A 14,480-nucleotide genomic window follows, 5' to 3' on the forward strand; every position below is an offset into this window, starting at 1 on the left:
GAAAAAAGGGCAATATACTGGTCATTCATTACTAGATTCTGAAAATTAGGGTGACATTTAAATAATAACTGACTAAAATGGTATTTTGTAACTCTTACAACTTCTATATTAGCAAAATTAGCACTTTGGTGTTCTCATAGTCTAAATCTCAGTTATTTCTACCAACTTTAAGCTACAAACAGCCACCTCAAAATATACTGAAGTATATTAAAAACAGCACTTTATACAAAAAATAAAACATTTAATAACTCCCATTACTTAAAAACCAACAGTTAAGTACTCTAATTCTAGACATGATAATGAGAATAATTTAAAAGTCCAAAGACAAACCTAGGGATGCTGAAACAAAATACCTCTACAAAATTATAAGATATAAAAACAGTGGAAACGAACCAAGCACAGCAAGTCAACTGACTAGTAACTAGGATTCTGCTGACCTCTTCTGGAGAAGGCTCAGAAGAAAATGTTTCAATTAAAGAAGACAAATTGGGCAAACTGCATAACATAGTACCACCTCACACATATATTTTTCTGTAAACTATTTCTTATCTGTACGGTTATTTCCTATAAGTGCTTATCTGATTACTAGTAAACTTAAATTTGCAGTATGGGCTATCAGACTGCTAAAAGAAGTGATTCTGTTAACACTTAACCACCTCCATCAAAACCTTTCTAGAGGCGCCTGGGTGGCTCAGTCATTAAGCATCCTGCTTCGGCTCAGGTCATGATCTCACGGTTCGTGGGTTCAAGCCCCACGTTGGGCTCTGTGCTGACAGCTAGCTCAGAGCCTGGAGCCCATCTTCAGATTCTGTATCTCTCTCTCTCTCTGACCCTCCCCTGCTCGTGCTGTCTCTTTCTGTCTCTCAAAAATAAATAAAAAGCATTAAAAAAAATTTTTTTACCTTTCTAGTCATGAAACTGGGAAGAACCCATCCACCTAACTCCTTTCTTTTCTATTATGTCCAATGAAGACCTTTTCCCAGACTGATGTCTCTCCCGTCCACTTTCCTCAGGAAGAAGCATTCCTCAAGATTACACTCTATCTTTGTGGCTCATGCCTCCCCAAGGTTATTTGAGATGCAAATCATCCCTACTCCTTAGTTCTTACGGAAAAAAAAATCTTGTCATACCTTATATGACAAACATAGCTGTATGTTCTTAAAATCCCCCAAATGTTTTCTACAATTAAAAACTCATTTTCATCTTCATAGATGGTTTTGACTCCATAAATTGAAAAAAAATTTTTTCCAGGCTCCTAACATCATCACCTTCACTTTTTTGACCATAACTCTTCCTCCCATGGTGAACCTAAGGATTTCATCACAGGAAGCCGCCCTAATGAAAGCATGTGAATGTTGATGCTTCATTTCTTAAAGCACAACTATACTTATCATTGTCACCACTATTGCTAATATGTAGAGATACTAGCTCATTACCAAACCATTATTTCATGAGATTTATTTGCCCTTTGAAATCAGTGATAAACCCCAAATCTCACATAGACTTCTTTATTTATACTTAGTTCCAATCTGATCCCTTTAAATACCACTAATATGCTGAAAGCTTCCATGTTTGTATCTGTAGCCATACTACTTCTCTGGGCTCAAACTCTTACATCCATCTGCCTAAGTTAAAGAGGAAGGAGATTCTCTACTAAATGTATCAAAATTACAGCTCCTTACACTCCCCTCTCCCCCAATTTGCCTTCCCCAAAGTCTCTATTAAATAACCCAACTTCATTATTTTGCCCAGTAGCCCAGGCCAGAAACACTGTGATAATACCTTACTTTCATTACCAAACCTGAGATCTGATCCAACCATAATTTTGGTCAGTATTACTTTCAAAAGATATCCAGAATCTAACCTTTCTCCATATCTAACCATTCTATGTATCGCCACAGTAAATATTCTGGCCTTTGCTCACCTGAGATAAAAAGTTTGATCTCCTTTTCCCCTATCCTGACCTACATTCTGCTCTCAACACAGAAACCCAAGTGAGCACATTAAAATCCACATGAGAGAAGAGTTCACCAGGGTAGGGGATGGAGGCAGAGATGAACTACAGAATTACACTAGAAAATCTTTGACAGATGGGAAATGTTCTGTATCTTAACTGTGGCAGTGGTAGTGGTTTCACAGGTAAGCACCATTGTCAAAATTCATAGAACTGTTTACTTTAAATGGGCAAAGTTTTTATTTGTTATACCTCAATAAAAATTACAAAAAAATCACATCAGACCATGGCTACTCATACTTCTTCAATGGCTTCCCATCACACAAAGAATAAAAGCCCCGGTTCTGGTCAAACAAGGTTCTACCTGCTCCAAGACTTAACTCTTACTCACTCTACCTTCTTGCATACTTGGCATATTTTCAAACATACCTGGTATATTCCCACTTTGAAATTTTATACTTGATTTTCCCTCTAGCAATGATGTTCATCTCCTTAATAACTGAATGGTTCATACCCTCGCTTTGTTTTTACAATTTTACTATTTCATCTTCTTCATTATGTCTCTTCCACTAGACACATTTTATTGTTACCTGTTTTAACCAGTTTTGTGCCCTGCTGAGTCATTAGTACAAACTAGGTGCTCAGTACTTAAGTGAATGGACAAAGGAGTACTAATGCCAGACTATGGGTCTGGTGACCAGATCTTATTAACCTTTGAAAAAAAAGAACAATTATAGACCAAATCATAAACCTATGTTATCAAACTTCAAAGGAAGACTTCACCCATCACTGGTGAACAAGCCCCTAATCTGCTGAATGAACCCCAACAAAATTCCCAGTACAGCCATTTAACTTTTGCCTTCACAGACTCTATTTTTCCTTTCATTTTTTTCATTCTTATTTACCTAACTGTATTTCCATTTTTAATGTTTATTTTTGAGAGAGAGACAGAGAACGAGCAGGGAAGGGGCAGAGAGAGGGGGAGACTCAGGCCGCAAGCTCTCAGCTGTCAGCACAGAGCCCAACGTGGGGCTTGAATTCATGAACCATGAGATCATGACCTGAGCCAAGGTCAGACACTTAACTGACTGAGACACCCAGAGGCCCCTCCAATGTTTTTTTTTTTTAATTCAATTTTCTTTAAAATCAATGTTCTTTTTTCTTAAATCCAATTTTCTTTAAAAGAGAATATGGTTCACCTTTCCTCAAACCCAAACTCACACCTTTCACGTGCTCTCCTCTCAGGTAAATGGCTCCCTTGCTTTGTGTCTAATCTTCTACCTTTCTTGCCTTTAATTCTGGCAAGCATAATCAAAATTGGGAATTTTTCATTGGAAATATACATTAAAGGAAAGTAAAAATGCAACCCAACAAAACCTCAATGTTATAAGAGATGGAAAAAAATATTCAAACCAGTAGAGAAATTGGTATCAATACTAATCTTTTGTATTTGGTTCCTGTCCATTCTGATCTAAAAACTAAAACCTAAATTTAGTAGATTTTGTATTTCAACAGTCAAAATTAAATAATCTCATTCTCCAGGGATTTTTATCAACAAGGTCTGATCTAAAATTTACCTTGGGTGCCTGGGTGGCTCAGTTGGTTAAGCCTCTGACTCTTGATTTTGGCCCAGGTCATGATCTCACAGTTCATGAAATCAAGCCCTGTGCTGGGCTCTGCATTGTGTGGGGACCTGCTTGGGATTCTTTTTCTCCCTTTCTCTCTGCTCCTCTCTTCGTCTCTCTCTCAAAATAAATAAACATTTTTAAAAACCACTTAAAAAAATAAAGATGACTGCATAATAAAATGGGAAAAAGAATGACTCTGTTACCTCCTAGCTAATAAAAAATAAAGTATTTATTGCTTTGGTACTTTTCCTATATTGAACAACACAGTCATTCAGCAAATAAATGGAGTGTCTACTATGTGTCAGAAACGATTACAGAAATTTGAGATATATCATTAGAATAAATAAATAAAAATTCCCTCCTCAGGGCACCTGGAGGGTTCAGTTGGTTAAGCATCTAATTCTTGGTTTGGCTCAGGTTGATCTCACAATATCATTGAGTTCAAGCTCCATGTTGGGCTCTGTGGTGGCAGCACCAAAACCTGCTTGGGATTCTAGCTCCTTGCCCCTCCCCCACTCACAATATATCAGTCTTTCTCAAAATACATACATAAACCTCAAAATTAAATTCCCTCCTTCATAAATCTTTAATTTGATGGCCATGATCTTATTTCTATTTAATACCAACTTTGGATATATTTCTGAAGCTGAGGGATAAGCATGTAAGCACCCAGGGATGGAGTTAAAAGAAGTCTAATACTCTAAATTTACAAATGAGGAAACCAGAAAAGACACCTAATTATAAGGTCAAAGCCTGATCTCCAAATGCATACCAGCCCAAATGTCGCCCTAATTTTCCTAAATACCTCAAATTAAAGGCTAAAATATTCAACTAAATCATCAAAATGTTGAACTGTGGTAAAATATAAAGTTGACTCTTGAACAACCCAGAGGTTAAGGGCCAGCAACCACTCCCCCAGTCGAAAACCAACATAGAACTTTTGATTCCCTCAAAACTTAACAGCCTATTGTTGACCAGAAACTTTACCGATAACATAAACAGTTGATTAATACATATTTTGCACATAATATATATTATATACTACATTCTTACAAGTAAACTAGAAGAAAATATTAAAACCATAAGAAAAGATGATTTACAGTACTTTCCACTATGTTTATCAGGGGGAAAGTCCAAGTTTAAATGGACCTGTGCAGTTTAAACCTGTGTTGCTTAAGAGTTAACTGTATTTGCTTTATAACCAATAATACAAGTAATTTTCAAAATATTGGTAAAGCAAAACTTTGTGATTTTGTTAAAATATATTTTCTTAGATTTTGAGCAGTTTAGAAATATGATTGTTAAAGTCAAAATACATGTTCTTGCAAACCTACATATAATTTAAAAACAACAACAACAAATACTTACAGTACTATGAAAAACAACACTGTGTCCCTTCCCTAAACTTTCTATATGAGCTGAGAGGTTAAAGCATATGGCTCGATGTCTTATCGCATCCAGTGTTTGTGCATCGAAGAAATCATGTGGTCGTGCTAAAAGTCAACACAAAAGAAGTAAAGAATATTTAGAATTTAGAAAAGTGTAACAATCTGCCAAAGAGTCAAATAGTCCATTTTCTACAAAAAATGTAATAAGGATTAAAACAATCAGCAAGTAACTATCTGGTGTTTAAATAATGGGGTCTAGCTGACAAGAAGAATACACAAAAGCTAATGAGTGAATGTGGCTTAATTGTGCCATTTGGTGTGTGAGGTTCTAACCTCAGACCTCATAAGTCCACATTTCAGCTATCTTTTCCATGTAATTTTATATTGTACTCCAGCATCTCGCCTGATCCCAATCCTGCATTTTCAACAATCTGATGAGTATCTCCTTCTATCACCACATTGAGACCTAATGCGCCACAGCCAAACATATAAAATACATGTCATGAATATTCTATATTAACATATAATCAAAAACTTTCCAAATGTGGGACTCAGTTGGAGGAACATGCGACTCTTGATATCAGGGTCATGAGTTCAAGACTCACACTGGGTGTAGAGATTACCTGAATAAATAAACTTTAAAAAATTTGCAAATTTGAAAAACTGGTAATATTATCTTAGAGTTCTTGACAATTATTTTCTTGATTGTAAATAACTCTTCCAACAACAATCTAAGAAAATTATGAATACATCCTTGAATGCCCAAGAGTCCACCAAAATTCTTAACTGCCAATTCCACCAGTTATTAGCTGTGCAACTAGGCAAACTGCTTAATCTACTTAGACTGCTTCCTTATTTGTCAAAATGAAGATAACAACAGCCAGTTTAGGAAAAAGAAATGCATGTAAAAAAATGCCTTCCTAAGTCACAAAGCCGTTTATATTAACAAGCTTATATTACTTTTAAAAATAAACTCACAAACCTAGAGTAAGCAATCTTTTAGTGTAATCACAAAACTATACACTAAGAATTTAATTTGGTAAGAACCTTTTTTAAATTTCTATTTTCATCCCACTAGTGTTATAAATTGTGCTATTTTTTATTCCTAATAATAACATTGCTCATAATTTCTTTTTTACAATTGTGGAGCTTACTAATACAAATACTAATTTTTCAAGATCATCTCTAATTATTAGATTTTATTGGAGCGCCTGGCTGGCTCAGTCAGTTAAGTGTCCAGCTTCAGCTCAGGTCATGATCTCACGGTTCGTGGGTTCCATCCCCGTGTCGGGCTCTGTGCTGACAGCTCAGAGCCTAGAGCCTGTCTTCAGATTCTGTGTCTCCCTCTCTCTCTGACCCTCCCCTGCTCGCGCTGTGTCTGTCTCTCAAAACATAAAAAAAATAAATAAATAAATAAAAAGAATTAGATTTTATTGAAAATAAAAGAAATGGCTTGACTGCCTGGTACAGCAAATTCTGAATTACATGTATGCTGATTTACCACACTATTCTGATTTACTACTGTGTGAACTGGATTTTCCTCTACTAATTACAGAGTTCTCATCTACGTAAATCCACCAGAACTTATGTGGGGAAATGTTTTCACCATTTGGCATACTCAATACAACATCCTAAATAGCTCTTTTTCTACTGGATCTTTCTTCAAAAGGAAATAAGCAAAACAACATCAAGTAACAAACCAACAGAACCCACAAGTAAGAAAAAATATCTAACATTTATAGATTTAAAAAGTCATGATTTTACTTAACACTGAGAAACAAATTCCCTTCCTATTAGATTTGTGGCTAATGAAAAAAAAAATAAAGTGTACTCTATTCTGTCCATGCTCTCCAAATACACTTTTTCCTGAGCAGGATAAGCACTTAGGAAAAACACAAACTAAAATAATAGTCTCCAAAGCAGGTCTTGTCATGATCCATTAGGGTAAGGGAAGAAAATACCACCACTATTTTTTTTTTTCAATCTCAGTGTTTTTTAATATACCCTTCTTGGTAATTGTTTCATAATGTGCATCAGCAGCATGACCTGTGTAAGTACACACTGGGATTGGGTGCCCAAGTATTTTTTTTTTTTTTAAACTGATGAGCTGTACAATCAAAAACCTCTGAAGACCACAAAAATAGAGATTCTGTTTTCCTGTGGTTCAAAACTAAACATATTATCTGATTTCTTTTTACCCTTTAGGTATTATGGGTATCCTCCCCAAGAATAGTACTATAGTTATATAAAAGAACATTCTTAGTAGATGCATTCTTAGAATACGTTGTAATTAGGACAAAAAAAAAAGTATGTATATAAGGCATATTCTCTAAATGCAGGCTATACAAGTATTTATTTGTACTCTTCATTCCATTTTAACTTTGAAGTATGTCAAAACAGAAAAGCTTTAAACTACATTTAAAAAATTATATCAAACAGAAAATGACTTAAGCTGCAGTTCTACTGTTCGTTAATGTACTTCTCTCCCAGTTAAGTGAAAATGACCTTTCTGGATTACCTGAGGAAGGTACTAGCAAACTGATGATTTTCATGCACTGCTATAGATGGGCACATTTTTAAAGAAAGAATGGACTCAACAGCAGCAACCCTGCCACTCAAATCTTAATAGTGACTGCTCACAATGAAAGCTCTTCAATCTTTTACAGTTCATATACTCAGGATTATCCTTATTATCTCCTCATAAGACAGGAAACAAAAACACCTCTCTCCCCACCACTCTCCCTGTACAGCCTGTTTTACTAGTTAATACTGGAAAAAATAACACTCTCAAAAGAGGCCATAACTTAAGCAGGCACCAATCCCTCCTTTTCTAAGAAAAAACTAAATATATAACTGACCATTCTCCTTAAAGGAACTAGTAAATTGCATAGGTACTACCTAATAATATTTTTAAAAAGTCAGTAAATTTAAATGATTACTATCTATACACTGAGATGAAAATAATAATGAAGCTATTGAGTCAAAAAGGTGGAAGTTATTCTCAATTTTGAAAACCATAATATATATTTAGTAATCTGTGTGTGACTGCAAGTACCACATAAATATTCAAGTAAAAAAAAAACAGATGTCATTTCTGTTTTTCTAAAAGGAAGTCAAAAGGAAAATGGATCCATATCCTAAATTCAATAGCCAACTTTGAAAAATAAACATTTATTTCAACAACTGGAAACTTAAAAGAGAGTTTAGAAAAGTTTGTCACCCATGGTTTGTTCATTTGTCCACTGTATATTTGTAGTAACAAAAAAAATTTAACGTTTTAGAGATAAGCTTTCTAGTCTGGATTAGTGTCTGGAGACTCTTATACATTCTAATCAAATCACAGGCGAAAAGGTAAGGCACAATCTATTTTTTCTTTCTAGTTCACGCTTGCAGTGGACTCCCTTACAATAATAGCTTCAGTCAAGCCTATCTTCATTTAGGATGTACTGAATCAGCCAGCTGACACCACGAACCAGGCACCAGGCTAGGCTCTAGAATTTCAATGTCAATTCCTGCTCCCCGATGTATAAGCCTTATTATCTAGGTTACAGCCTAAATATTGAGGATATATTTCATAATCTGGTTAGTAAACACATATGTGTCACATAACACATTCAAGTACGGAGACACACACTACAAATAGTTTTGCTATTCACACATACCACTTTGGAGCAGACTGGTTACTTTAACTTCATTATTACATTTAACATGTTCAAAATTTCTAAAATACCAATATTTCCATGTTTTAAATTTTCTTATTTAAAACAGAATCAAAGGAACCCCCAAAGTCTAACTCTATACAGATTTTGTATTCTTAGACCACATATACTTACCCTCCCTTAACTAAGATAAAACATACATCACTGAACTCTCACACTTAAACCCAAGAGATCCCATCTGTTTATTACTGTTAACAAAAATACACAAGCAGAGTTAAAGAACAGTAAAACATAAATTTGTATGAAAGCCCAAGATAGAAACAAAAAATATCTAATACATACAGATTGTTAGTGAAAAACTTACGTAATGAACGTCGTCTTTTGTTCTTTAATTTTCTCCTTTTGTTCATTCCAGCTTTAGAAGGAGATTCTTCTTTGGCCTTTGGCTGGCTAGAAACTTTTGAGGAGTTCTGCTGACTGAAGTGTGTGGGTACATGGCGAGCGAGCCCTCCCTGAGAAGCAAAGCTGGCATTGCAGCCACCCACAACACACTAAATAAAAATAAAAAAGGATGTCAGGGATGCCATGCAGGGCACAACTATAATATGAATGAGTGAATATTTTGTTATTTTCAGAAGTAAATCAGTCACACTATGGAACCATCCCAGATAGGAACTATGAGAGATAACTATACCCTTTTTTACAAGGTACCCAAAATAATACACGTTAGGCAGTGGCAGAGCCAGAAAATAAAACTCTAGTGTCATGACTCTCCAGTTTACTGCTCTTCCCACTATATGCAAGACAAAAATAGTGCAATCTTCTCCCCCAGAAAAATTGGGCTTTAAACTAATCACTTTGCTAAGAAAAACAATTAACTTGTTTTTAAATCAGAGAATTATATATCCTGACAACGACTTGGGACTCCTAGATTTCTTTCTTAAGGTTTATTTATTTTAGAGAGAGACAAAGAGAGCGAGTGAACATGAGCAGGGGAAGAGCAGAGAGGGAGAGAAAAGAATCCTAAGCAGGCTCTGTGCTGTCAGTGCAGAGCCTGACGAGGGGCTCAATCTCATGACTGTGAGCTGAAATCAAGAGTCAGATGCTTAACTGACTGAGCTACCTAGGCACCCAGGGACCCCTAGATGTCTAAAATTATTTTTATCTTAACCATATATACTACTTCAATACCTTCAAGGGGCCTCCCTACTGTTCTACACTGTTGTAACAGGGAAGAAATACAGTGATAATGACTTTAAAACGATTAGATCCAGCTACTCAGAGATTTACGCTCAGGGTTGGTCTTTTCCAACTCTCTGTAAGTTCCATTAAATACTGCTTCTTTAGCCTTCTGCACTTGCAAGACTGAGAAAACTACCCAAGTCACCTGGCAGATCTGCTACTTCAACAGCGAATGCAGAATGTTTAGATAGGACTAAAATTATAATATACAAATTAGCTACAGAACAAAGTGTGTGACATCTAATAAACAAATGAATGTTACTAATTAAAACAAAAGCCATTTTCAAAATGATCCCCACAGCAAAATCCATAGCTACATTTCCAGGGCTTCTTCTATTAGTAACTAATCCAATTTACTTAGATTCTGACTTGACAACCAAACTCCAAGCACACAAATCTATCATGTCAAACACCAAATAAATCCACCGCATTATTCCTAGGTGGTTCAACATACAATACAGTTTACCTAGATAGTACCACGTATTTCCAGGCTCTTTCTTTCAATCCAGGCAACTTTACCATTTTAAACTTCTAAAAACACAATACAACTCTCTGCTAGAGATCATTTCTTTATTCACAAAGTCTCTCTAAATATACCCAACTTATGAAAAGCTCATCCCTTTGCAACTATGTGGATGAACTACAGGGTATGACGTTAAGCAAAATTAGAGAAAGACAAATATCATATAACTTCACTCATATGAGCAATTTAAGAAACTAAACAGATGAACATAAGGGAAGGGAAGCAAAACAATATAAAAACAGGGAAGGGAACAAAACATGAGACTTTCAATATAGAGAACAGCGGGTTGCTGTAGGGGTTGTGAGGGGTGGGGTGGGATAAATGGGTAAGGGGCATTAAGGAATCTACTCCTGAAATCACTGTTGTACTATACGCTAACTTGGATGTAAATTCAACAACAAATTAATTAATTTAAAAAGAAAGCTCATCCTCCTCCTTTGAAGATACCCTCACACTTTCAGACTGCTTATCTACGTATTATAATTAATCCTTTCTCCATGTATTTTGAAGGCAAGAACATAATTTTATGAAAAAAAAAAAAATATATATATATATATATATACACACACACACACACATATATGCACACGCGCTGTGTATCCAGAAGCACCCTGCAAATCATGGCTATTTCTAAATATATCTGAAGAACTATTTATAGATTCTGATACAACTAATGCTGGCTGAAATATTTCACAGCAAGCTCTTTAGGCAGTGCCATTCATAATTATTCTATTTATTCTGATATACAACAGTCCTTTTATGGTCTTAATGGCACTCAGCATTGCTAATGAAAAATCTTTTCCCATTCTAAGGTGCACATTAAGAGGCAGAGGAATGATTCAAAAAAAATTTTAAAGGGCAAGGGGGGTGGTGTGGGGACCAGAGTGGCTCAGTCAGTTGAGCGTCTGACTCCTGGTATCGGCTCAGGTCACAATCTCAGGGTTGTGGGATCAGCGCTGTGTCAGGCTAAAGCAAGGAACCTACCTGGGGATTTTTTCTCTCTCTCTCTCTCTCTCCCCTTCCCCCATTTGCACACACAAGCTCTCTCTCCCTTAAATTAAAATAAAATAAAAAATATTTACTCTATGTTCTATGTACTATACAAGAAGCCAGAAGTATAAGGATGATTAAGATACATATGAAAGAGTTTACAATGTGGTAGTAGACATATAAGATGACAATTTCAGTTAGGGTTAGAGACAGAGTGCTTTGGGAACCCTGAAAAGGAGCAATTAGTCATATCCAGTGCTTGAATATATTTCATTCAATTCTTTTAATAACTTTTTAAATATTTATTTCTGAGAGAAACAGCCAGTTTGAGAGAGTGCATGCAGGGGAGGGTCAGAGAGAGGGGGCCAGATGACCCAAAGCAGGTTCTGTGTTGACCGCATTCAGCCTGAAATGGGGCTCAAACTCAAGAACCATGAGATCGTGACCTGAGAAGATATCGGACACTTAACCAACTGAGCCACCTAAGTGCTCCTTGTTCAATTCTTACAATGACCTTATCAATAGTGTTGTCCTCAACCTGCATCAAGGATGTTCATGTACAGATTCTGACGATGAAAAGTTTAGCATCGAATGGTTACTGAATTCTCAGAATTTAAACATTAACTATGTACATTTCGAGTGCCAAGAAAAAATAACGCTTTTTACGTTTCCATCTCCTATCAATTACCACACTGCCATAGAACAAACCTGTCCACCATTAAAGCCACTGGTCAACTGTTGCTACTTAACACTTTAGATTACTGTAACTAATTATTAAATTAGTTAAATATTGTGTAATTATTAAATTAATTTTTAATAATTGAAGTGACCACTTTAAAGTGTACAATGCAGGGGTCTTTAGTGCATTCACAACATTGTATAACCATCAGCTAGCTCCCAACCTTGCCAACACTTGTTATTTTCAGTTTATTTTATTAAAATCATCCCAGTAAGTATGAATTAGTAACTCACTGTGACTTTTATTTGTACTTCTGTAATAACTAGTTAATTTCTTTAAAAAGTAATGTCTTTTCCTATTCACGATAATACCAGCCCTTCCGTTTTAATTTTCAATTAAATACCTGATGCTCAATTTCAGCACTGAAAGACTTTTAAATATATCTGCAATAGCTTGCTAAGTGAATCTACCTCTCCAACTACAAATTCTGGGAAATCTAAATAAAGATCAAGTAGTTAGCATCTAAATTCAGGAAGCTTAAGTAAAATTACCCTAATGGGCTAGTTTTACACTGCCCAATACACTTTAAGCATTAGACACCTATAGTTACTAAGCACTTGAAATATGATTCTTCCTAAAAAATATCATAAGTATAAAATACGCCCTGAACTTTGAAGATTTAGTACCCAAAAAAGCAAAACCTTTCATTTATTTTGTGTACTACTAAGATGTTGAAATATAAGAGGGCAAGCCAAAGATATTGTTTAAATTATTTTCACCTGTTTCAATTATTTTAATGAAGCACTGGAGAATTTAAAATTATATATTTGGTTCACACATATTTGTGTTATACAGTACTGCCACAGAATAAAGCCATACAGTATTTTTCTTTACAATTTTAGAAGATAGCTTTCCTGTTATTTCCTAACACCTACTTAAAAAAATTTTTTTTAATATTTATTTATTTTTGACACAGAGATACAGTGCAAGCAGGAGAGGGGCAGAGAGGGAGACACAGAATCTGAAGCAGGCTCCAGGCTCTGAGCTGTCAGCACAGAGCCCGATCAGAGCCCAACACAGAGCTTGCACCCACGAACCATGAGATCATGACCTGAGCGGAAGTTGGACGCTTAATCGACTGAGCCACCCAGGCGCCCCTAACATCTACTTTAAAAATATACATTAATCGTCTTTGATGGCCTATGTGCCAGATACTTTAAGGAATACAATGTAAGTAAGATAGTCTTTGTCCTGGAATTCCCAGTTTAATACTGGTTATTCAAACAAATTTGTTGGGAAAATTTCACGTTTCAAATTTTAGAATAGCTACTTGAGTACAATTAAGGCAGAGATGACAGATCCAAGCCCTCTGGTTTAAATTCAGAAGGATCTTGGGGCGCCTGGGTGGCTCAGTCAGTTAAGCGTCTGACTTCAGCTCAGGTCTGGATCTCACGGTTCATGGGTTCGAGCCCCGCTTCGGGTTCTGTGCTGACAGCTCAGAGCCTGGAGCCTGTTTCAGATTCTGTCTCCCTCTCTCTCTCTGCCCCTCCCTTGTTCGCACTCTATCTCTGTCTCAAAAATAAATAAACATTAAAAAATAAGTAAATAAATGAATTTAGAAGGATCTTATGATATAATTCCATTCAGGATTACCCTTAATTATAAGGGTCCCAATATGGTAGCAGATTCATTTTGTCCCAGAATTCTTCAAGACTGAAAGGAATAGACCCTGAAAGCATCTAGAATCAAAGAATCAAGTAAGTATCACAAGTGTATTTTAATCAGCAGTGATTCAATGCTCTGGAAATGAATGAGACCTGTAGTAGAAAATAGCTTTATCTTTGCTTTTAATTATTCATCCATCAAGAATCATAAGCAAATCCAAAAAAGAAAATCTAAAAGTACAACGAAAATTCAGAATGAGTCTTTTATTAAAAATAAATAAGAGAATTACATTCATTTTACTTAAATTCTTTTACCCTAGAAAATAATTTGAAGCATCATCTAATGAAAGTTCCACTCATTATATATATATATATATATATCACAAAACAAGGTAAGAGACAAATTAGCTATTGCCTCAAATGGCCTTTCATTCCTCTCAACAAGAGCAATTCATGGTGAATGTGGTTTTAATGTTCAAATATTCATTTTTTTCACCAACACATACAATGACCCTTGAATTCAAGCCACCGCATTTCCCTGATTTTAACAATCAGGGGAAAATCTGGTTGTGGGATTCCAAATGTTTTAAATAATCTATCTCCCCAAATCCACTGAAATACTCTATATATGTTGAGTACTATTGTGGTCAAGTAGCTGTTCTAAAATTTGAAACATGGAATCACTGTTTTTATTTTTCACCCCAAACATGTTCAAATGAAGCAATATTAACACTATCATTTCTAGTACTAAGA

The 14,480-nt window shown here is 35.5% G+C and overlaps 1 protein-coding gene across 1 annotated transcript in view; it reads right to left on the minus strand.

Annotated features, from left to right (window-relative positions):
* The window catches only part of AEBP2 (AE binding protein 2), a 60,616-nt gene that overhangs the window by 8,965 nt on the left and 37,171 nt on the right, over window positions 1-14,480 (minus strand). The window contains exons 4-5 of the mRNA XM_029954676.1: window positions 8,994-9,180; window positions 4,951-5,075 (exon numbers count right to left, since the gene is read on the minus strand). Coding sequence (XP_029810536.1) covers window positions 4,951-5,075; window positions 8,994-9,180 — 312 coding nt within the window. The remainder of the gene's footprint in view (window positions 1-4,950; window positions 5,076-8,993; window positions 9,181-14,480) is intronic.

This window comes from Suricata suricatta, chromosome 10, assembly GCF_006229205.1.
Source record: "Suricata suricatta isolate VVHF042 chromosome 10, meerkat_22Aug2017_6uvM2_HiC, whole genome shotgun sequence".
In the NCBI taxonomy this organism is placed as follows: domain Eukaryota; kingdom Metazoa; phylum Chordata; class Mammalia; order Carnivora; family Herpestidae; genus Suricata; species Suricata suricatta.